Here is a 25,058-nt window from a genome sequence, read left to right as displayed (position 1 = left end):
TGGCCATGTCCACTGACCACTGACCACACTTCAAATGTATTTGTGTTTGTTCATTGTGTATAAGAGAGACTCAGGTCTACAGCTAGGGAGGCTGGCATCCGTGCACCTCCCTGGACTGGTACAGACCATGTTCCTTGTAATAAACGTGACATTGGTTCAGTTCACTCTCTACCTCGATTATTTCTTAATGTCTCTGTTATGAGTATTAAGTTCCCACCACAATACCAATACACAAATACAGTTGTTGCTGTATTGTGTCTCTGTTGTTAATAGCAATGTAATGATGGATATAGGATATGATTATTATACGGATAATGACGTATCCTGATTTATCCTGACTTATCCTGGTCATGAATTAATAATGCCTTACACTATGGACACATGGCCTACACATTACACAATGGAATGTCACTGTAAATATAGATAAGCGATTAAATGAGAACAATAGAGCACAATTTGCTATGAGACTTTGAGGATTTGACAATATACTAATTTGTTGTTAGGCCTTGACCAGTCCTGTACAGAAGACCCACCACTGTCTTCTAAAGTCGAAACAAATTGAACTTGCATTGCAACTTAGGGTGTGCGGTAGTATACAAGATGTGAAGGAAGAGAGTAAACTGTCATTTCCAGTCTTTTTTCTGTCTGGTACAGCCCTTAAGTTTTGTGGTGAGGTCAAGTACGTCAAGCCATTATTTAACAAATTACCTATCTGATGATAGGGACATCTACAGGCAACGTAGAATGTGATATGCACAAGCAAACATGATTGTACGTAAGTTTAGTATTGTCATGGTCTGGCCCTCTGCCTGTTTATTCCCCTCTTTCTGTATCTCTCCCTCTGCCCAGTTGTGTCTGTCTTTCCACTTCAGCGACTCCCACTTCCCATTGCAGCCCTCAGTCCTAGTTACACACCTGGTTCCACTCTCATCAGCCCAGCCAATTACAAACCTGTGAACTCTGCTACAATCAACCCACCACCTATAAATACTGGACTCCTTGCACAAACGAACTGTCAGAACATAAATCTTTGTCCGGTGCTTCACGTCGTTGTCCCCTGCTCTACTTTGATGTTTTGGGTTTGTCATTTTGACAACAACTATGAAGACATAGAAGACAACAACAAACTACTGTAACCCGTTGGATATATGCGAATACTGTGGAATTATTGTCATGGCTGGAGTTGTCTGTGAAGAGAGACATTGCTTGGAGCTTCCCATTGTATGAATCAACTAGGGAACTTGGTTATATTTGTACATCATTTGCTGCACATGATCAGTGACATATGTAGACATATGTATGTGTGACCGGTGTCAGGAATAGGTTTTTCTTTTTTTGTTGTTGTTCCTTTAATTGTTTTGCATACTTATTATCTGTTGTATATCTATCAGTGACTTATAGTATCCTTCCTTATATATATATTACTTACCACTGTCGATTGGATATATGATCCTATATGTGAGCAGACTTCCGGTTCCACGGACTAATGATGACGTCAGTGGCCGCAACTGACAGCTGTCAGATGGGGAACGGAAGAGGAGGAGTTTGTTTATTGGGAACTTGACTTGTATCAGTATAAAGCGACTGGCAGAGGGGAAGGTTGGGTGTGTGTGCTGCTCTGTGGAGTGTGTCCAGGGTGACAGGAGGACTTACCTGTTAGCCGTGTACGAGCCAGTGACCAGGAGTGGTGTTACAGAGTGCGGATACCCAGCAACATCGGCGGGCAGGTAACTGCCCGTTGTGTGTGAGTATTGTTCTATCCCGCACTACTGTCGATTACATTACTGTCCGGGGGCGTAGGCGAGCTGTACTCGTTGGTGGAACAGAAAAACTGGCGTCTACCTTATGTGCTTTCAGGTCCAAATTATGTATTGAAGGGGACGTATATGATGTTGGACTGATTGGACTCTCTCTCTGTGAAACAAAAGAACTGTCTGAACCCATCGCACTTTAGCAGCACTTTTGTAATGGAATGGTTTTAAGGAGTTGGTTATTTTGTTATTTTGTTATATAATTAGTTTTGCTACAGGATTTTAGATTTATTAAAGATTGTATTTTAAGGGTGTTTTAGAGATCCCCATGTATAGGAAAATAAACATGTTATATTTCTGATTCATGATTCAGTGTCAGTCTCTCTCCACTTTTTATGGTTGCTCTCTCACCTGGTAAAACGTGAACCTGTGTGTCCTTGAACAAACTGAAGCTAAGATTAATAATGATAAAAGAGTTGCCGTTTCTCTGTAAATAAATGACGGCTGGCGTAGTCCCAGGATTATCTAGTGAGGTGTACAACTTTGATATCTCTAGCACCTTAAACGGTGCCACTCTAATAATTAAAGGTTGTATGTCTTATAAAATAATAACGATAAAGAATATTCTACTGCCCAAATTCTGTGTGGCTGATTCGGCCTTGGTCACATATTTGGCGTAGTGTCGGCAGGACAGGAAGAGAGCAAACCACAGGAGAGACTGAACATTAATTTTGTTTTGTTTTGTTTATATTAGCTGCTATGATGATGATGCCGGTCTACTCAGGTGCCCCATGGTTGCCCAAGTTCGAAGGTACAGAAGGTAGGGAAAAATATAAAGAATGGAAACAACAGATTAAAGGGTTATTGGGCACTCAAGATCTAACTGAGGCAAAGAAAGTAGCCATTGTGTTGAGTACGCTAGCCGGGGAAGCTAAACGACAGATAAGGGTGGTGGATGAGGGAGAGCGGGACACGGCAGGAAAAATCTTTAATTATCTGGATGCTTTGTATAGGGAATCGGTGTCCGCCTCAAAACTACGTTCACAGTTTTTTGGCTGCACCCAGCAGTCCGGGGAAAGTGTTACTACCTTTATTCTGAGACTTAGGGAGCTCTCTTGTGGGTTGCGGGGGCACGACCCAGCTACCGCCCCCTCTGATGCCGTTCTTCGAGACCAACTACTGAGTGGGCTGTCCGATGGCCCACTTGGACAAGCGCTACGGAGGCGACACCCTGAAGAGGACTTTATGAAACTACGTACAGAGGCCCTGGCATTAGATAGAGAACATGGAGGTACAAATACACCTGAAATCGCTTGTCATGCTATTAACCCTGCATCTGTTTCCCATACCCCACAAACCACAGATTGGAGAGAGACTTTAAAAAGAGAGAGATAATGGATGACGTTAAAACACAAATGAAAGGACTGACCCAGGAACTGTTGCGCGAAATCAAGCCGCTACTGCAACTAAGCTCCCCTGAGGCGCACCGCCGCACCTCAGAGCCACGAGCCGCGCCACCTAGAGATCGGTACGTGCCTTATCAAAGAAATGAATGGGATGCAGATGGGAGACCTATATGTAGACAATGCAAGCAATCAGGCCATATGATCCGTTTCTGTCCAGCTAACCAGGCGGCGTTAAACTAGCGTCCCCTGTCGCCGAGGTCCGGGAGACAGGGGTTGGGTGTCCTTATACAGAATCAGGGGCCAATGAAGCTTTTATTGGACAAAGTCCAACTATCAGTGTTAAAGTAGAGGGTGTGTCTTTGAGGGGCTTATTAGACACAGGATCCCAAGTCACGTTAATGCGAGAGAGCCTATTTGACCAGCATTTTTCCCAGGATAAAGTGGGTAGGAAGCCTCTTGTCTTTAAGTTACGAGCGGCGAACGGTATTAATATTCCCTACACCGGCTATGCCGTGTTAGATCTCGAAATAGAGGGAGTGAGTGTACCAGGGAGAGGAGTCTTAATCGTACAAGATGAACATTGCACACAACCGTTGATAATAGGGATGAATGTCGTGGGCTCGTGCTGGCATGCACTGTTTAGGGGAGCCGGGAGGTCTGTTTTCTCTTCACAACAGGAACATGCAATATGGAAGGATGCGTTTGCCACCTGCCGGAGGGTGGAGGCGGTGACCAACGCGGATGGATCGTTGGGCTACGTATGGCCAGTGGGTCATCAGCGGATCCGTATCCCAAGGAGTGAGGTGGTGGTGTGGGGCCGTACGTGGAAGGGTCCCCATGGAGCCCACTACGAGGCTATGATCGAGGCCCTGCCAGACGAAACTGCCATGGGGGTCGCGCGCTCCCTGGTGACGGTGTGCGGGGGTCGGGTCCCCGTGCGCCTCTGCAACCCCCACCCTTACAACCTCTTCGTGGGACGGTATCAGAAGCTAGGTAGACTCTATCCAGTGGACGCGGCCGACATCCGTGGCCGCCGAGACCTGAGCCTGATGATGGGAGACGATGGAGAAGTGGAAGTGAACCTGGTGAGCACAGAGGAGGACGAGCCCGTGCCAACCCTGCCGCAAGAGATCCAGAGACTGACCGAGCGAGATGACCTGTCGGAGACGCAGCGAAGAGAACTATGAGGGCTGCTTGGAAAATGGAGGAAGGTGTTCGCGACGCATGACGAGGACTTCGGGCAGACGGACGCCGTACAACACCAAATCCCCACCGCTGACGCCGCCCCCATTCGGGAGAGACACCGACCGTTATCGCCGTCTATGTATAAGGAGATTAAGATCCTGCTGAGTGATATGATGGAGAAGGGAGTCATTAGGGAGAGCCGCAGTCCGTGGGCCGCTCCTATTGTGTTAGTGAAAAAGAAAGATGGCAGCTGGCGGTTCTGTGTGGACTACCGCAAGCTCAACGCAGTGACCCATAAAGACGCGTTCCCCCTACCCTGCATCGAAGAGACGCTCACGAGTTTGACAAAGGCCCGGTAGTTCTCTACCCATGATCTAGCCAGTGGATATTGGCAGGTGGGAATGGACCCCCGCGACCGAGAAAAGACCGCCTTCACTACCCCGCTGGGTTTGTATGAATTCAATAGAATGCCGTTTGGGTTATGCAATGCCCCTGCTACGTTCCAGAGACTAATGCAGCAGTGCCTCAGTGGCCAATTAGCTGAATCGTTATTAGTGTATTTAGACGATATTATATTATATTCCGCTGACTATTCTTCTCATCTACAGAACCATGCCAGTGTGTTTCAGCGACTGGGAAAGCATGGACTGAAACTGCGCCTCGATAAATGTAAGCTCCTGCAGCAAGAAGTGAAATTTCTGGGCCATGTAGTAGACCAACGAGGAGTGCGACCAGATCCTGATAAAGTGACCGCCGTACAAGATTGGCCGACCCCCACGACAGTACGAGAGGTCCGTGCGTTTTTAGGCCTCGCTGGCTATTACCGGCGGTTCGTGTCCTCCTTTGCCGCGACCGATAGACCCCTAAATAATCTGCTAATCGGAATCCCTAATGATGTTAAGTCCCATCAGTGCCGTATTGAGTGGTCCCCCGAGTGTCAGAAATCCTTTCTGGAACTAAAAAAAGCATTAACACAAGCCCCTGTTCTAGCGTATGCCGATTATAATCTACCTGTAGTGTATACTGATGCCAGTTTACATGGGTTGGGCGCCGTGTTAGCGCAGGTTCAGGAGGGGCGGGAGCGGGTGATTGCGTATGCGAGTCGTAGTCTACACCCCACTGAACAAAATGATGCAAATTATAGCTCCTTTAAGCTAGAACTCCTAGCCTTAAAGTGGGCTATAACTGAGAAATTCAAGGATTATTTGACCGGCACGCAATTTACTGTATTTACTGACAATAACCCAGTAGCGCACCTCCAGACGGCGAGGCTAGGGGCGGTTGAGCAACGCTGGGCAGCGCAGTTGGCTTCATTTACTTTTGATATTAAATATCGGCCGGGGAAGAATAATGCGAATGCGGATGCGCTCTCCCGGTACCCTGTGGACCCTGGAGGAGCCGTGATGGCGGTAGAGCTCGTACCCCCTAATGGAGAGGAATGGAGGGACGCACAGGACCGGGATAACAACATCAAAATGATAAAGAGGTGTGTGGGACAGAAGCGGCAACCCACGGCGGAGGAGAAGAGGAGTTGGTCCGGGGAAGCCCAACAGCTGCTGCGCCAGTGGACGAGGTTGCGGATCGAGGACGGAGTCCTATATCGCAGTGTGACAGATTCACGCACGCAGGAAGAATATCTCCAGACGGTGTGTCCAGCGGCCCGACGCGAAGAAGTATGGAGAGGAGTTCATCTGGCAGTAGCCCACGCTGGAGTGGAGAGGACAATGGCGCAGTTGAGACGGCGGTTCTACTGGCCAGGCATGGAGGGGGCGGTGAATAGTTTCCATCTGGGTTGTGTCCCCTGCAATTTACAGCATAAAAGAGTAGAGCCCAAGGCCCCACTGCAGCCCTTTGAAGTGTCATACCCCTTAGAGATATTAGCCATTGATTTCCTCACATTAGGTCGGCCTACTGACACATGTCAAAATATTCTGGTTGTAACTGATTTATTCACTAAATACAGTTGGGCCATTCCCACCCGCGACCAGACTGCAGACCACTGTACGTGTGTTATGGAATAATGTTAAACAGCCGCTTGGCTGCCCGGCTCGGTTCCATTCAGACCGGGGGGCCAACTTTGAGTCTGCTTTAATGCAACAACTGTGTAATATGTATGGTGTTACTAAGAGTCGCACTACCCCGTATCATCCGGCTGGCAATGGGGGGGTAGAGAGGTTCAATCAGACATTACTGAATATGTTGCGTTCGCTGGATCATGATAAACAGGATCGGTGGTCTGAGCATCTGCCTGAGCTAGTTCATGCTTACAATAACACAGTTCACAGTGCCACTGGTTATGCCCCGTCTTTGCTAATATTTGGTCGCCATCTACGGCGCCCTGTAGATGTTGAGCTAGGAGTGCCGCCGTCCCAACAACGGATGAGAATAGGAGACTGGGTCCAGGACCACCAACAGCGGATGGCGACCGCTTATCAGACCGCGAGCCAGAGGCTGGGGGGGACAGCGGAGCAAAGGAAACAGGTCTATGACCGCCGAGCAGGTATTACGCAGTTATTACCTGGGGAACGGGTGTGGGTACGGAATGGGAACATGCACGGTCAAGGGAAGCTGGGAACGTGGTGGGACCCCGAACCGTTTGTGATATTGGGACAGCTGGGGGAGGCTGGGTTGGTGTACCGTATCAGGCCTGAGAAGGGAGGAACAGAGAGGACAATCCATCGTAATGCATTAAAAAATGTGTCGCTCCTAGGGAGCCTACAGTGTGCCCAGACCCAGAACCGGCGGGTCGGTTAGAGAGCCCACCGATGCCCCAGTGTTATGGATTCTTTCCGGTCCCGGTGGATGCTGCCGGGCCACGACGTTCCAGTAGGGCCAATTTAGGGACCCCGCCAGTCCGGTATAGAGACAATTAGTGGCCATCGCAGGGACTACTCATGATAAAGTTGGGAGGAGTGTGACCGGTGTCAGGAATAGGTTTTTATTTTGTTGTTGTTGTTCCTTTAATTGTTTTGCATACTTATTATGTGTTGTATATCTATCAGTGACTTATAGTATCCTTCCTTATATATATATTACTTACCACTGTCGATTGGATATATGATCCTATATGTGAGCAGACTTCCGGTTCCACGGACTAATGATGACGTCAGTGGCCGCAACTGACAGCTGTCAGATGGGAAACGGAAGAGGAGGAGTTTGTTTATTGAGAACTTGACTTGTATCAGTATAAAGCGACTGGCAGAGGGGAAGTTATGTTATATTTCTGATTCATGATTCAGTGTCAGTCTCTCTCCACTTTTTATGGTTGCTCTCTCACCTGGTAAAACGTGAACCTGTGTGTCCTTGAACAAACTGAAGCTAAGAGTAATAATGATAAAAGAGTTGCCGTTTCTCTGTAAATAAATGACGGCTGGCGTAGTCCCAGGATTATCTAGTGAGGTGTACAACTTTGATATCTCTAGCACCTTAAACGGTGCCACTCTAATAATTAAAGGTTGTATGTCTTATAAAATAATAACGATAAAGAATATTCTACTGCCCAAATTCTGTGTGGCTGATTCGGCCTTGGTCACATATGTAGCAGGTGTGGCGCCCTGTATGGGTGTATAAGTGAAATCACTTTAGGCTCTGTGTTCAGCATGGGACTATTGTGTGTTTGTTTGTTAAGCGGTTAAAGCTCTATATTCTGATATACTCATTGTAATAGTGTTTGTTCAGTCACAGGGCTCTCCATGTCTGTGTAATAAACAATGTGAGAAGATTAATAAACAATATCATATAAGATTCAGTGTCCATCCATGATATGGCGTCTATCAACTCCATCAAGCTCATCCTGGGTCTCCCCTAACCTGACTCCGCCAGATGGGGCAGCAGAGAGTACACTGGGTACTCTCTGCTGCCCCATCTGGCGGAGTCAGGTTAGGTCTCCCCATCAACAGCTATGTTCTGTGGCTGATACTGAATGGAGCTGGTGGGACGATCGCCTCCGAGTTCTTCTATCTCAACCTGATCGTATCTGTGACCATCTCTTCCCTGGCCTCTGTCTTTTACTTTGCATGGCTCTTCACATGCACATTAATTTTGTTCAGGGTTTTTTCGCATTACTTCTAGTGTTTTTTTCTGGTTCCCTGTTCCATCAATCCAGTGTTGTATCTGTGTGGAGCGTTACATAGCGGTGGTTCACCCTGTGGTGTTTCTCAGGTACAAAGCTAAGCCAACGCAGGGAAGCTGCAGTACCCTCACTAAAAACGCCGGGACAACGCTCCACACGTCCCAAACTCTTCCCCCTTCTGGCTCCAAAACTATGGAATGCACCTTTTCAGACTCCATCATGGCCCGTAGCACTTACCCTACCCCCTTAGATAGCACTTTTGTAGACTTGGATAGTGATGTATATTTATGCACCATGTTACCCAAAATGTGTTTTAGCAGTGATGGTCGTCGAGTGGAAGAAAGGAGTCAAGCAGGTTGTCGTCATATTCTGATCAGGTTTATTGAACAGAATAACTCAGTACAAGGCACCACGGGCAGAATGCCCCGCGGACAGTAGTCACATCGTAAGCTAATCTGTGTGGACTCTCCGCAGTTCCACAGCGTCAACGTATTTACTAACTTCTAAGTCCCCGCCTCCCTGGAAACAACAACCTACCTCCGCTTTTATGGGAGCCAATCAAATTGTATACTCTCACAGGACTGTCCGGTTGGAGTAGGAGGGACATGACATGTAGCTCATATAACGAACTATATGTTTTATACCAAATAGGACTAATTCAATATCTATACTATATATGAAGTATGCCGAACACATGTAATGAAATAGTTCAAACTATATTGTTAACCAGTCTAAAAACTATATTGTTAACCAGTCTAAATGATTAAGCACAAATACATTGTATCAGTTGTGGAGCAGAGAGCAGGAGCCCTCTGCCACACACACACACACAGCTGTTGGTTAGCAGTTTGAGATGTTACCAAGATTAGAAACAGCACCCAGACCCCCTGGGGTGCCTGGCAGCATTCTTAACAAAAGGCTTTGTTTTTACGGACTGATTGTAAATAACTCTAAGCCGTTTTTACTCTGTGTTAGTCACCACAGTATTGCATGTCTCAACTTACAGTTCTGTCCTGTGCAAACTGACACTGTGTGTCAACTGTCTATTAAAATATCAACTGATTGATATACGTGTCCATGTCTATAAAATATCCATCAATAGCATCTGATACATACTTATAGCATGTTATGTAGACAGCACTAGAATTGCATTGTATGTAGTCTTAGCACTTCATAGTAGCCTACATATGTATAGCATAGAATAGTATACATTGACACGATCGTAGACAGGAACACCCACAAATGTCACATCTGGTTTTAGCCCGGGGTAAAAAAAATGGTCTTCCCCATAGAGTTATAATAGCGTATGATCCTTTGGATCACGTTCAGAGCGATGTGTTGGATGATAGAAATATTGACAGCCAAGAAAAATCCATCAGAAAGACATCTGGAACACTCGCCCTCGGAAAGTTGACTACGTATACGAGACGATTTAGCCATGGTTCACATGGCGCTCGTCTGTCATGGCGGAACTTCAACCTGTTTTATGCACTTTTCCCATTTAGAACGTTAACGTCTACATACATGTTCAGATTTCAAATATAAAGTGCTCGCCCCAGAGCCACGGATGTTACAATCCTCGTCGGGTGGGTAATAGCACCCGTGTCTTCCGCATTGTTCAATAAAAAGCGTTTTTATCCGATCGGTGACCATTTTATCAGAGTTATAATGCACCAACCGATAGGGGCGCATGGCCATAAACTGATTAAACAGCTTTTTATTGAACAATACGGAAGATACCGGTACTTATTCCCGAACTAGCAGAATTGTAACATCTATGGTCCTGGGGTGAGCACTTTATATTTGTAATCGGAACATTTGTGTAAAACACTTCAGTCCAGGCCAGGGCTACCATGAGCTCACCGCGCGCTGCGACGCGTTGTTTGTAGATTTTTTGTTAATGCTGGTGTCCTGGGGTTCAAGTGGTTTATAGTCAGAGTATCCTTATCTAATTATACTTTATTGCAGCGTCAAGTTGCACAAGCATAACCACCACTGAAATCGGACATCGATCTCCCTCTCCCTCCATGTTACAAAACATTGTGTTACCGCGGCGCAGTGTTTACTCGCCTGGTAGAGACACTCTATAGATATGATCAATTAAACTTAACGTAATATCAAAAACCAACAGCCATTAAGTCATCAATAATGTTTATAGAACACATTGTAGTGAATTCTAAGTAGTTTAGAGACAGTTGGAACTTGGCACGGAGCCATCGTTGTGCGGTCGAAACGAATGGTGTCGGTAGTCTACTTGGAATTCACTAAAACATCATTGATGAATTAATGGCTTTTTAAAATGTATATATTATGATAAGTTTCAGTGATCATATCTATAGAAAAGTGTCTCTTACCATATAGTGAATATATCAGTCCATTGTGTTGTGCTGGATCATGCCCATGCAGTCAAGAAAAACATTACAATCGGCCTCTAGCTTGTTTCATTTTCTAAAGTAGCGTTCCTTGTCGAGTGGCAACAAGGATCTGTGCCTGTGATCTGGCAAGCCATGACGCCTACTTTTAAATTAGTAGTATTTAAAGCATCTGTGTTTGAAAACCCAACACTTCACTGTTTATTCCGGTTGGGAGAACTCTGAACTTTCCCCCGGCTCCACCCCCCAGCTATATTGACGCCCCTGATGACAAAAGTCGGTGTCGGTGTATATATCACGTGTGTCATTGCAGCTACAGATTATGTACCTTTGCATCCGGAAGTTGAACCCAGCTCCGCTTCATTGTGTAGCTTTGTAGCTTTCGCAGCAGCCACAAACGTCAGATGCATCTTTGTATCTTCATGCTGGCTTCCATTGACAATGAATGGTAGACTGTATCTACTTGCATCTGCCCATGTGAACGCAGCATTACCATGAATTAATAATGCCTTATTACACTATGACACATGTTTCTGCACACAGGCCTACACATTACACAATGGGATTTCACTGTAAATATAGATAAGCGATTAAATGAGAACAATAGAGCACAATTGGATATGAGACTTTGAGGATTTGACAATATACTAATTTGTTGTTAGGCCTTGACCAGTCCTGTACAGAAACCCCACCACTGTCTTCTAAAGTCCACTCCGCCATCTCCCGCCTACAGAGGGTCCTGTATTTAAATCCCTAAACGGCCTTGCCCCTTCCTATATTTCTGAACTAATAACTGCTCCCCCTACCACCAGGACACTCAGATCCTCCACTCTCAAACTCATTGCAGTCCCCCCTTCAAATCTATTATACACTTTGGAATAATCTTCCACACATATTTTATTTTATTTTATTGTTTATTGTTGTTCATTGTTTTTGTTGTTGTTTGTTTGTTCTACTATTGCAATGTGATAGACTACGGTCTACCTGTTCTCTGGAAAGCACTTTGGGTCAACTGCTGTTGTTTTTAAATGTGCTATATAAATAAAATTGACTTGACTTGACTAAAGTTGGGGTGTGCGTACAGGGTGTGCGGTATTATACTTGTAAAAGACAAGATGTGAAGGCTTGTGTACTAATTATGAAGACTGTTTGCAATAATTTTAGGGGGTGGGTGGCAGTTTGTGTTTTGGAAGACAAATAGTATTTTGGAAAACAGTTTTTCTTGTTGTTTCTTCACACAGAGCTGGTTCTATGTTACTGAAAGAATGTGGAGCAATCCTCTTATGGCTCTGCTGCAGTAACAATTAATTAGGGACCAAGAAGTCACGTAGTGACTTTGGTAACTTATTGTTTTTGTGTTTATTTTTCTTCTTCTCCTCCTTCCGCCAAAAATAGCTGTTCTGACTGAATGGTGCAGTCGGTTTTCCGAAACGCGGTAATCTGGTAGAGGGCCATGCCAAACGGTGAATTTGCGAAGCCCAAGACGATTGGCCAAATGGTGGCACTATAGCGCTCAATTGAAAATGCTAACTTTGAACGTGCGTAGCTCATGAACCGTTTGACCGTTGGCAATGACACTTTGATACCCATATGCGTCTCCTCATGCTGAACAACTTTCGTGTTCTGACTTTTGACCTCTGACCTTTAGATCACCCGCCATTTTGAATTATATGATCAGTACTTCTTCTCCTTCTCCTTCCGCCAAAAATAGCTGTTCTGACTGAACCGTGCAGTCGGTTTTCGCAAAACTTGTCAACATGATAGAGGACCATGCCAAACGGTGACTATGCGAAGCCCATCATGATTGGCCAAATGGTGGCGCTATAGCACTCAATTGATGCAAAACGTGCAAACTTGCAAACTTTGAACGTGCATATCTCATGAACCGTTTGACCGTTGGCAATGACACTTTGATACACATATGTGTCTCCTCATGCCGAACAACTTTCTTGTTCTGACTTTTGACCTCTGACCTTTAGATCACCCGCCATTTTGAATTATATGAAAAACAGTTCAAATGTAACTCCTCCCAGAATCTTTGCTCAAAATGCACGAAAACTTCTACACGTGAACTTTGGACCTATACGGACAAATAATCTTATCACATTTTTGTTAAGTGAAAAAAATAAGTTTTTATGAGCCAATGAAAATTGCTGGTTAGTGAAAATTATTCTTCTGCCTCTAATACACACATATGCTTATGTCACTTTACTATGCGAAGCCCATCACGATTGGCCAAATGGTGGCGCTATAGCACTCAATTGATGCAAAACTTGCAAACTTGCAAACTTTGAACGTGCATATGTCATGAACCGTTTGACCGTTGGCAATGACACTTTGATAGACATATGTGTCTCCTCATGCCGAACAACTTTCGTGTTCTGACTTTTGACCTCTGACCTTTAGATCACCCGCCATTTTGAATTATATGAAAAAAACGTTCAAATGTAACTCCTCCCAGAATCTTTGCTCAAAATGCACGAAAACTTCTACACGTGAACTTTGGACCTATACGGACAAATATTCGTAACACATTTTTGTTAAGTGAAAAAATGAAGTTTTTATGAGCCAATGAAAATTGCGCGCGCACGCACGCACACACACACACACACACTAAAGTTTGAGTACTTATGCTGAACTAACACTGAATGATTTTCCTGTTAACAATGGAGTAACAGATTGTCTCTGTCTAGCTCAGTCAGTAGAGTAGATTGTTGGTTCAAATCCAGGTACCAACAACTCAGCCTGTGTGTCTCATTTGTGCATATTGTTGAACGCCCTGTGGGCCATATCAGTGAGATCAATAACTTTAAAGACTGGTGTGATAATAGCCACCTTATGTTAAACTCCACAAAAACTAAAGAGATGATCTTCGATCCAGGCAGGCAGGCAGGCAGGCAGGCACTTTAACTGTGCGTGATAACACACTGTAGTAATGGATAAAGACATGCCCAAAATGAGGACACACCTTCTTGTTACCAAATCACTGAATGGTTTTACTGTTTACAATGTTGTCACTGATTGTCTCTGTGTAGCTCAATCAGTAGAGCTCCCGCCTTCGGTCCACAAGGTTGTGAGTTCAAATCCCGGTACCGACAACTCAGCTCGTCAGTCTCATTTGTGCATGTTGTTCTTATTGCGCATTGTTCATCTTCTATCTTGGTCCCGCTTTATCGCTGCTTGCAGCTATATTTTTTCTTCTCCTTCGCCTTCTTCTTCTTCTCCTTCTTCCGCCAAAAATAGCTGTTCTGACTGAATGGTGCAGTCGGTTTTCGCGAAACGTGGTAATCTGGTAGAGGGCCATGCCAAACGGTGAATATGCGAAGCCCAAGACGATTGGCCAAATGGTGGCGCTATAGCGCTCAATTTAAAATGCTAACTTTGAACGTGCATAGCTCATGAACCGTTTGACCGTTGGCAATGCCACTTTGATACCCATATGCGTCTCCTCATGTTGAACAACTTTCGTGTTCTGATTTTTGACCTCTGACCTTTAGATCACCCGCCATTTTGAATTATATGATCAGTACTTCTTCTCCTTCTCCTTCCGCCAAAAATAGCTGTTCTGACTGAACCGTGCAGTCGGTTTTCGCAAAACTTGTCAACATGATAGAGGACCATGCCAAACGGTGACTATGCGAAGCCCATCATGATTGGCCAAATGTTGGCGCTATAGCACTCAATTGATGCAAAACTTGCAAACTTTCAAACTTTGAACGTGCATATCTCATGAACCGTTTGACCGTTGGCAATGACACTTTGATACACATATGTGTCTCCTCATGCTGAACAACTTTCGTGTTCTGACTTTTGACCTCTGACCTTTAGATCACCCGCCATTTTGAATTATGTGAAAAACAGTTCAAATGTAACTCCTCCCAGAATCTTTGCTCAAAATGCACGAAAACTTCTACACGTGAACTTTGGACCTATACGGACAAATAATCGTAGCACATTTTTTCTAAGTGAACCAATGAAAATTGCTGTTTTGTGAAACTTCTTCTGCACCTAATACCTATATGAATACTGAATGATGTTACTGTTTAGAATGAGTCAACTGACTGTGTCTGCATAGCTCAGTTGGTAGAGCTCTCGCCGTTGGACCACAAGGTTGTGTGTTCAAATCCGGGTAAAGGCAACTCAGTCTATGCATTGTGTGCTGCAAGATTTATGCATTGTGTGCTGCAAGATTTGTGATGACTCAACTATAGAAATATTGAAGTAGATTACATTTGACATATTGTTGAACGCCCTGTGGGCTATATCAGTGAGATCAATAACTTTAAAGACTGGTGTGATAATAGCCACCTTATGTTAAACACCACAACAACTAAAGAGATGATCTTCAATACAAATCCATGGTTATGAACGATTGTCTGCCTAACACACACACGCATGCAGCCATGCAGCCACACACGCACGCAGGCAGGCAGGCAGGCAGGCAGGCAGGCGCACACACACACACACACACACACACACACACACACACACACACACACACACACACACACACACTTTAACTGTGCGTGAAAACACACTGTAGTAATGGATAAAGACATGCCTAAAATGAGGACACACCTTCTTCTTACCAAATCACTGAATGGTTTTACTGTTTACAATTTAGTCACTGTTAATATTGTCTCTGTGTAGGTCAGTCAGTAGAGCTCCCGCCTTCGGTCCACAAGGTTGTGAGTTCAAATCCCGGTACCGACAACTCAGCTCGTCAGTTTCATTTGTGCATGTTGTTCTTATTGCGCATCGTTCTTCTTCTATCTTGGTCCCGCTTTATCGCTGCTTGCAGCTATATTTATAATTAATATCCACTTATTCAATATTGTTAGACTATACATATATTATCCAGATAGCCAGATACTCTATATTGGATATAGATAGATTAATATATTAAATATGAAGCTTACAAAGCAATCTCACAGTTAGCAGTTTATTTCTAGAATGTTGCATAGAGCATGACCTGGGGGAGGAGTCAGAGAGGGGTGGAGCACATGCAGCAGTTTGTTAGGTTGAGATTGGTGGCTGATGACTGTATTGTTCCACTCTTTGGCCAATCAACACCAAGCAGTTAGTGGTTCCACCTCAGGCTCTCTAGTATAAGAAGAGTTTGTAGTTGTTCTCCACAACTCCTCCAGGATATCTATACTTTCTGATCACATCTGACTGTGGACTCCAGACTTCAGCTGAAGATGAACTCTCTCAACACACCCAAGGATCATCAAGACCTCTGTAAGTTACTTACTGTGTCTATATGGATATACAGCATGCCATAAGGATGTTATTTTTATCTAGTAATTTGTTTGTTTTGATTTATTTTAGCATTGACTACCCGTTGTCATGTATTTTCTAAAATATAAAATGATTGTAGAATCGAATTATAAATGGATGCTAAATTGATAATGGGGTACTTTAACTTAACACTATAGGTCTTGTTATTTGTGACGATTTGATCGAAGGACTGCCATTGGATTGTTTTGAATTTTCGTTTTCATGTCATATGAAAGCAGGGAATCATAGCTTCAAATTGACATTGGTTGTTCAGTTTGACCCACCAGTTTTTGAGATATGGCTTATAGAGAAATGTCTTGCAGGAGTAGTGGAAAAAAGACCAAGCAGAGAAAATGGACTTCTAAGCTTTAGTTCAGTGATCTGTGACTTTAGGGGGTGCTGTTTTCCCTTCATTCCTCCATTAGTCAACCAGCAGTGTTGCCATGTCTGCTTATTATAATTAGTTGGCCTTGTTTCTAAAGAAAAATAATGCATAGGCCTACTGTACCAATGTTATAATAATTTATAACCTGTTAATAAAAATGTATTTGACAAAAATAAAGTGTAGTTGATCATTTGGGCTTGTTTTTAAAGTGTAGTTGATTATGGAGAGTTGGTAACCAAGTGGACCCTTATTAGATCTTTAACTATCAAGTGTAAAAAGAAACCTTAAAAGGTCAATTTTGTTTAATTTTACACTCAAGATATACATAATTGTTAAACATCTGCATTACTTAATTTACAATAAGTCTACACAATTAGAGAATGTTGTTATCTCTCCTTTTTTAAATAGGCTACTGTATTTATTTGGCATTTTGTAGTGTGAAAAAGGGAAAATAACAGTGGCAGATAAATTAGGCCTATGTAAATGTTCCAGATGAGTACAAATAAAAGAGCTATATGAATGAGAGCAAACTGTCCTGTTGTCTGTTGGTTACTGGGTTTTTTTGCAAACTCTCAGCACAAATTGTGCCCTCTTGGCTCTTCTCTTAATTCCTGTTTCATTAGCCTGTTATTATTATTATTATTTGTCTGCAGACCCCCATCTGAAAATAATTTATGCCAGACACAGGATTTGTGTTTGTATGCATATAGATCGGCTATTTTGGGCTTGTTTTCATATACCGGGTTGCTTATTTCTCTCGCAGAAACTGGCAACCCCGCAACGATAGCGGTTAGCTACATTTAGCTAATATATTGATATCAATCCTGTAGCTAAAACAAGTACATTATCGCGCTATATTACATATCGATGCGATCTGCGTTATTATGACCTTAATTTTCATGGCAGGTACATTCCAAAGCAACTAATAATAACCACGTTATGGTGACATAATCTTACAATGTTTACATTACATTCGTTCGAGTCTTCTTCTTCTGCTATTGGAAATAGGAAGCCATTTCCGCATTTTCCATTGTTGTGGTCACCAGTGCCCCCAGCTGGAACATTAGCATGAATTAGCTTTAGGCGGACCAAAATAAACACACTTTTTACGTTGTTAATACTTCTTTCTCTGCTATTTCTGTTAGCCAGTTAGTAAAAGACTAGTATTATCTTCCAAAACGATTGTGTACAAAAAGGCGATTTTAGCGGAATTTGCATACTTTAGCAGGGAAGCCGTATGTCTAGTTAGCATTGGTTAACCCAATGGTTATAACATTAGACATAGTGACATGTTTAAGCATTTATTTCATATTTATATGTCGATATCAGCTCTGACATTTATTTCAGACCTGCTCTAACATGACATGAATAATAATATAGCAATATAGCTTCAGATTATTTTAGACAGAAAAAGAAAATAGTTTTTCAGCTGTCCTCAACAGTTGCCACCCCCGCGATGGCAGTCCGTACATCGCGTGTGGTCACATTTTAAGTCCAGGAATGCCTCTAAACAACATTTCCTTTGTCTTTGTTTCCAATTCAGTGTTGCATCATCAGTCTGGCTTCCCTGTTCTACCAGAGGTGAATGAACAAAGAAGCTTGGCTAAGCAAAAATGCCACTGCTGTGATCAGTGTGGTAAACGCTTCCCTACAATGTCTAGCCTTAAAACACACCAGAGAATTCATACTGGAGAGAAACCCTATGGATGTGATGAGTGTGGACAACACTTCTCTATAATGGGAAATCTTAAAACACACCAGAGAATTCACACTGGAGAGAAACCCTATGGATGTGATCAGTGTGATAAACGCTTCTCTCGAATGGACAGTCTTAAAACCCACCAGATAATTCACACTGGAGAGAAACCCTATGGATGTGATCAATGTGGACAACACTTCACTCAAATGTCAAGCCTTAAAACACACCAGAAAATTCATACTGGAGAGAAACCCTATGGATGTGATCAGTGTGGTAAACGCTTCTCTTGTTTGTCTGACCTTAAAAAACACCAGAGAATTCACACTGGAGAGAAACCATATGGATGTGATGATTGTGGACAACACTTCTCTCAAATGGCACACCTTAAAAAACACCAGAAAATTCATACTGGAGAGAAACCCTATGGATGTGATCAGTGTGGTAAACGCTTCTCTTGTTTGTCTGACCTTAAAAAACACCAGAGAATTCACACTGGAGAGAAACCATATGGATGTGATGATTGTGGACAACACTTCTCTCAAATGGCACACCTTAAAAGCCACCAGAGAATTCACACTGGAGAGAAACCCAAATGATTTTTTGTTGTTGATTTTTCTTATTGGACATTTTCAAGACATTTTAAATTAGACACATTGTCTGACAGGGAAGAAATTAGCACGTAATCACATTTTGTACATACATGTGTAAGTATGGATGACATAAAACTTGTTAAAAAATACATATTGTGTACCTTCTTATATATTATGGCTACAGCCATTGGTCAAATATATGAAAGGAGTCACAGACGTCCATATACAAGCTTCCCATTGTATTTTCAAACACCATTTTAACCATGTTAGATTAATTGAACATATCCTGACGAAGACCCAAAGGGGTCGAAACGTTGTATCCTCTTCTCCATGAAATAAAAATGTTGAGCTCAAGGCCAGTGTGCGAACTACATCTCCTTTCATCAGATTCATTGAAAACACTGACATTGAGTGATTTTTATTACTTTTAATTCATTTTTTTATTTTCTAGTTTTTCTACTTCATGAGGCATTTCTGTCTCTTTTTTATTTTATATTTGACATTGCACGTTGACATCACAATGTATTCTCTCTCTTTCCTACTCAGATCATGCATCTCAAATGGCCAATTCTCTGGTTACCATTTCAGATTTGGCCCATGGGCCTTCTTCTCTTCATAGTACTGGTCAATTTTATTATTAACACATTTCACATTATGAAATAGTAATAATTATGTTAGTGAAATGGGTATGGAGACGTGGGAAGACCTCTGTTACTGAACAAACAATATAGCAATGATTAGCAGAGCTATTTTAACAAAACATATCCCTTACAAGTTACAGCACCTTTAACATTTCACAAAGGATGATAATAATAAGTTCTGTGTCATAGACCTATTTCTGTAGTTCTGTTGAAACTCAAAGAGGTGTAACATGGTCTCAGTTCATCCATAATGTGATCATTAACAGGTGACCTTCCAATGCCACACAACCAGTGACCATTAACACGTTTAATCTCTGCATTTTAATGCATTGTCTATAGTGAATGAAGCATCAGCCATCATAATTTAGCCTGTTTACATTTTAACCTGGGGAAAGAATGTGGGGTTTGTTCATTATTTAGCATTTGAAAAAACATTGAATAAAAGTGCAGTCGAACCCTATTAAACGCATGCTCCTCATTCCCTCAGAGCAACACAACCTGAACAATGACTTAAAGTTACACAAATACAGTTGTTGCTGTTATTGTGTCTATGTTGTTAATAGCAATGTAATGATGGATATAGGATATGATTATTATACGGATAATGACTTATCCTGGTCATGAATTAATAATGCCTTACACTATGGACACATGGCCTACACATTACACAATGGAATGTCACTGTAAATATAGATAAGCGATTAAATGAGAACAATAGAACACAATTTGCTATGAGACTTTGAGGATTTGACAATATACTAATTTGTTGTTAGGCCTTGACCAGTCCTGTACAGAAGACCCACCACTGTCTTCTAAAGTCGAAACAAATGAACTTGCATTGCAACTGTAATTTCCAGTCTTTTTTCTGTCTGGTACAGCCCTTAAGTTTTGTGGTGAGGTCAAGTACGTCAAGCCATTATTTAACAAATGACCTATCTGATGATAGGGACATCTACAGGCAACGTAGAATGTGATATGCACAAGCAAACATGATTGTACGTAAGTTTAGTATTGTCATGGTCTGGCCCTCTGCCTGTTTATTCCCCTCTTTCTGTATCTCTCCCTCTGCCCAGTTGTGTCTGTCTTTCCACTCCCACTTCCCATTGCAGCCCTCAGTCCTAGTTACACACCTGGTTCATCAGCCCAGCCAATTACAAACCTGTGTACCTCTGCTACAATCAACCCACCACCTATAAATACTGGACTCCTTGCACAAACTAACTGTCAGAACATAAATCTTTGTCCGGTGCTTCACGTCGTTGTCCCCTGCTCTACCTTGATGTTTTGGGTTTGTCATTTTGACAACAACTAAGACATAGAAGACAACAACAAACCCTAGCCCAAACATTTAGACTCTCGTAGATGTTTTTTTCGATTCTGACGAATCTCTCTACGAGAGTCTAAAAGACTAGTCCCTTAAAAAAAGTCTTGTGTTTACATTTGTGCCTCAAAATCACTCTTACCTTGTACAAATGCAAAATCTAAAATCAAAATAGTTTTTCCCCACATGTCCGGCGGATGTTCGGAAAACAATTACACCCGTAGGGACCGTAGTTTTCAATAAAAAAAATATTTTAATCCACTCCGTCCATACTCCTCCATTGTAAATGCGCAACAGAACATTGGCCGCGCCCCTAGTGGCCAGGGTTCTGTTGCGCATTTACAATGGAGAGAAAACCAAGATGGCCGCCAGATTCCGAGACAGAGTATGGACGGAGTGGATTAAAATATTTTTTGTATTGAAAACTACGGTCCCTACGGGTGTAATTGTTTTCCGGAGACCCGCCGGACATGTGGGGCAAAACTATTTAGATTTTAGATTTTGCATTTGTACAAGGTAAGAGTGATTTTGAGGCACAAACGTAAACACAAGACTTTTTTAGACTCTCGTAGAGAGATTCGTCAGAATCGGAAAAAAAACCTCTACGAGAGTCTAAATGTTTGGGCTACTGTAACCCATTGGATATATGCGAATACTGTGGAATTATTGTCATGGCTGGAGTTGTCTGTGAAGAGAGACATTGCTTGGAGCTTCCCATTGTATGAATCAACTAGGGAACTTGGTTATATTTGTACATCATTTGCTGCACATGATCAGTGACATATGTACAGTATGTAGCAGGTGTGGCACCCTGTATGGGTGTATAAGTGAAATCACTTTAGGCTCTGTGTTAAGCATGGGACTATTGTGTGTTTGTTTGTTAAGCGGTTAAAGCTCTATATTCTGATATACTCATTGTAATAGAGTGTTTGTTCAGTCACAGGGCTCTCCATGTCTGTGTAATAAACAATGTGAGAAGATTAATAAACAATATCATATAAGATTCAGTGTCCATCCATGATATGGTGTCTTTATACCACTGCTATCAACTCCATCAAGCTCATCCTGGGTCTCCCCTAACCTGACTCCGCCATATGGGGCAACAGAGAGTACACTGGGTACTCTCTGCTGCCCCATCTGGCGGAGTCAGGTTAGGTCTCCCCATCAACAGCTACGTTCTGTGGCTGATACTGAGTGGAGCTGGTGGCGACGATCGCCTCCGAGTTCTTCTATCTCAACCTGATCGTATCTGTGACCATCTCTTCCCTGGCCGCTGTCTTTTACTTTGCATGGCTCTTCACATGCACATTCATTTTGTTCAGGGTTTTTTCGCATTACTTCCATTCCATTCCATTCCGTTCCATCATTCCAGTGTTGTATCTGTGTGGAGCGTTACATAGCGGTGGTTCACCCTGTGGTGTTTCTCAGGTACAAAGCTAAGCCAACGCAGGGAAGCTGCAGTACCCTCACTAAAAACGCCGGGACAACGCTCCACACGTCCCAAACTCTTCTCCCTTCTGGCTCCAAAACTATGGAATGCACTTCCCATTACAGTCAGAACTGCAGCATCACTCCCAATCTTCCGCCATAGTCTGAAAACCCACCTTTCCACCCTACCCCCTTAGATAGCACTTTTGTAGACTTGGATAGCATCTGATACATACTTATAGCATGTTATGTAGACAGCACTAGAATTGCATTGTATGTAGTCTTAGCACTTCATAGTAGCCTACATATGTATAGCATAGAATAGTATACATTGACACGATCGTAGACAGGAACACCCACAAACGTCACATCCGGTTTTAGCCCAGGGTAAACAAAATGGTCTTCCCCATAGAGTTATAATAGCGTATGATCCTTTGGATCACGTTCAGAGCGATCTGTTGGATGATAGAAATATTGACAGCCAAGAAAAATCCATCAGAAAGACTTCTGGAACACTCGCCCTCGGAAAGTTGACTACGTATACGAGACGATTTAGCCATGGTTCACATGGCGCTCGTCTGTCATGGCGGAACTTCAACCTGTTTTATGCACTTTTCCCATTTAGAACGTTAACGTCTACATACATGTTCAGATTTCAAATATAAAGTGCTCGCCCCAGAGCCATTGATGTTACAATCCTCGTCGGGTGGGTAATAGTACCTGTGTCTTCCGCATTGTTCAATAAAAAGCGTTTTAATCCGATCGGTGACCATTTTATCAGAGTTATAATGCACCAACCGATAGGGGCGCATGGCCATAAACTGATTAAACATTGCTTTTTATTGAACAATACGGAAGATACCGGCACTTATTCCCGCCCTAGCAGAATTGTAACATCTATGGTCCTGGGGTGAGCACTTTATATTTGTAATCGGAACATTTGTGTAGGCGTAAGCCGCCGCAAGGACTGTAAATGGAGAATGTGCGTAAGACACTTCAGTCCAGGCCAGGGCTGCCATGAGCTCACAGCACGTTGCGACACGTTGTTTGTAGATCTTTTGTTTATGCTGGGGTCCTGGGGTTCAAGTGGTTTATAGTCAGAGTATCCTTATCTAATTATACTTTATTGCAGCGTCAAGTTGCACAAGCATAACCACCACTGAAATCGGACATCGATCTCCCTCTCCCTGCATGTTACAAAACATTGTGTTACCGCGGCGCAGTGTTTACTCGCCTGGTAGAGACAATTAAGTAAACTTAACGTAATATCAAAAACCAACAGCCATGAAGTCATCAATAATGTTTATAGAACACATTGTAGTGAATTCTAAGTAGTTTAGAGACAGTTGGAACTTGGAACGGAGCCATCGGTGTGCGGTCGAAACGAATGGTGTTGGTAGTCTACTTGGAATTCACTAAAACATGTTCTATAAACATCATTGATGAATTAATGGCTTTTTAAAATGTATATATTATGATAAGTTTCAGTGATCATATCTATAGAAAAGTGTCTCTTACCATGTGAATATATCAGTCCATTGTGTTGTGCTGGATCATGCCCATGCAGTCAAGGAAAACATTTCAATCGGCCTCTAGCTTGTTTCATTTTCTAAAGTAGCGTTCCTTGTCGAGTGGCAACAAGGATCTGTGCCTGTGATCTGGCAAGCCATGACACCTACTTTTAAATTAGTAGTATTTAAAGCATCTGTGTTTGAAAACCCAACACTTCACTGTTTATTCCGGTTGGGAGAACTCTGAACTTCCCCCCGGCTCCACGCCTCCTGTGACTGCAGTTCCACCTGTAGACCCGCCTCCTATGACTGCAGTTCCGCCTGCAGACCCGCCTCCTATGACTGCAGTTCCGCCTGCAGACCCGCCTCCTATGACCGCAGTTCCGCCTGCAGACCCACCTCCTATGACTGCAGTTCCGCCTGCAGAACCGCCTCCTATGACTGCAGTTCCGCCTGCAGACCCGCCTGCTGTGCTTGCGCCCCCCCTGGCGCCGCCTCTGCCCACAGCCCCCCTGGCGCCGCCTCTACCTGCAGCTCTCCTGGCACCGCCTCTACCTGCAGCTCTCCTGGCGCCGCCTCTACCTGCAGCTCTCCTGGCGCCGCCTCTACCTGCAGCCCCCCTGGCGCCGCCTCTACCTGCAGCTCTCCTGGCGCCGCCTCTACCTGCAGCTCTCCTGGCGCCGCCTCTACCTGCAGCTCTCCTGGCGCCGCCTCTACCTGCAGCTCTTCTGGCCCCGCCTCTGCCTGTAGCTGCCCTGGCACCACCCATGGCTGCAGCTTCCCTGGCATCGCCTCCGCTGGTGGCTTCCCAAGCATACCCTGTGGCTCCCCTGCCTCCGCCTGCGGCTTTCCTGGCTTCGGTGTCCTCTGCCTCGTCTCGGCCTCCAGGCCGACCACCAAACAACACCTCCGCCTTGTCTCGGCCTCCAGGCCGACCACCGGATGTCACCTCCACCTCGTCTCAGCTCCCTGGTCGTCCACCGGACATCGCCTCATCTCCGTCATCTCAGCCCCCTGGTTGTCCTCCTGATGTCTCCTCTGCCCTGGTCTATCATCCGGGCCGCCCACCTGAAATCATCTGCTCAGCCCTTGTCCAGTCTCCCAGACCCCTTTGCTGTGGTCCATTGCCTCAGTCCCCCTCCTCCGGACCCCCTCCGCCCACCCTGCTCAGTGTTCCGGGCCAGCATTGTGGGACGTCTGGAAGCCGTCCCTTGAGGGGGAGGTACTGTCATGGTTTGACTCTTCCCCTATCTGCATTTCCATGTCAGCCACTCCCACTTTCCATTCCTACTGAGTCCTTGTCACACACCTGTTCCCACTCCCTCTTCAGCCCAACAGTGATGTCCCTTCCACACCTGTGAACACTTCGGCATTACCCTGATCCCCTTATAACTGGACTCATTCCACACACACACTG

At 43.9% G+C, this 25,058-nt stretch overlaps 1 protein-coding gene across 1 annotated transcript in view; it reads left to right on the top strand.

Moving 5' to 3' along the window:
* Positions 1-5,745: 5,745 nt before the first annotated feature.
* Positions 5,746-25,058, top strand: part of LOC306918571 (uncharacterized protein) — a gene marked incomplete at both ends in the record, with an annotated part of 81,582 nt that continues 62,269 nt past the window's right edge. The window contains 3 exons of the mRNA XM_079531464.1: positions 5,746-6,133; positions 6,687-7,022; positions 24,365-24,863. Of these exons, the coding sequence (XP_079387590.1) occupies positions 5,746-6,133; positions 6,687-7,022; positions 24,365-24,863 (1,223 nt within the window). The remainder of the gene's footprint in view (positions 6,134-6,686; positions 7,023-24,364; positions 24,864-25,058) is intronic.

This window comes from Electrona antarctica (genome assembly GCF_951216825.1).
Source record: "Electrona antarctica genome assembly, contig: scaffold_84, whole genome shotgun sequence".
Lineage (NCBI taxonomy): Eukaryota > Metazoa > Chordata > Actinopteri > Myctophiformes > Myctophidae > Electrona > Electrona antarctica.
This window is presented reverse-complemented; position numbering and strand designations above follow the sequence as displayed.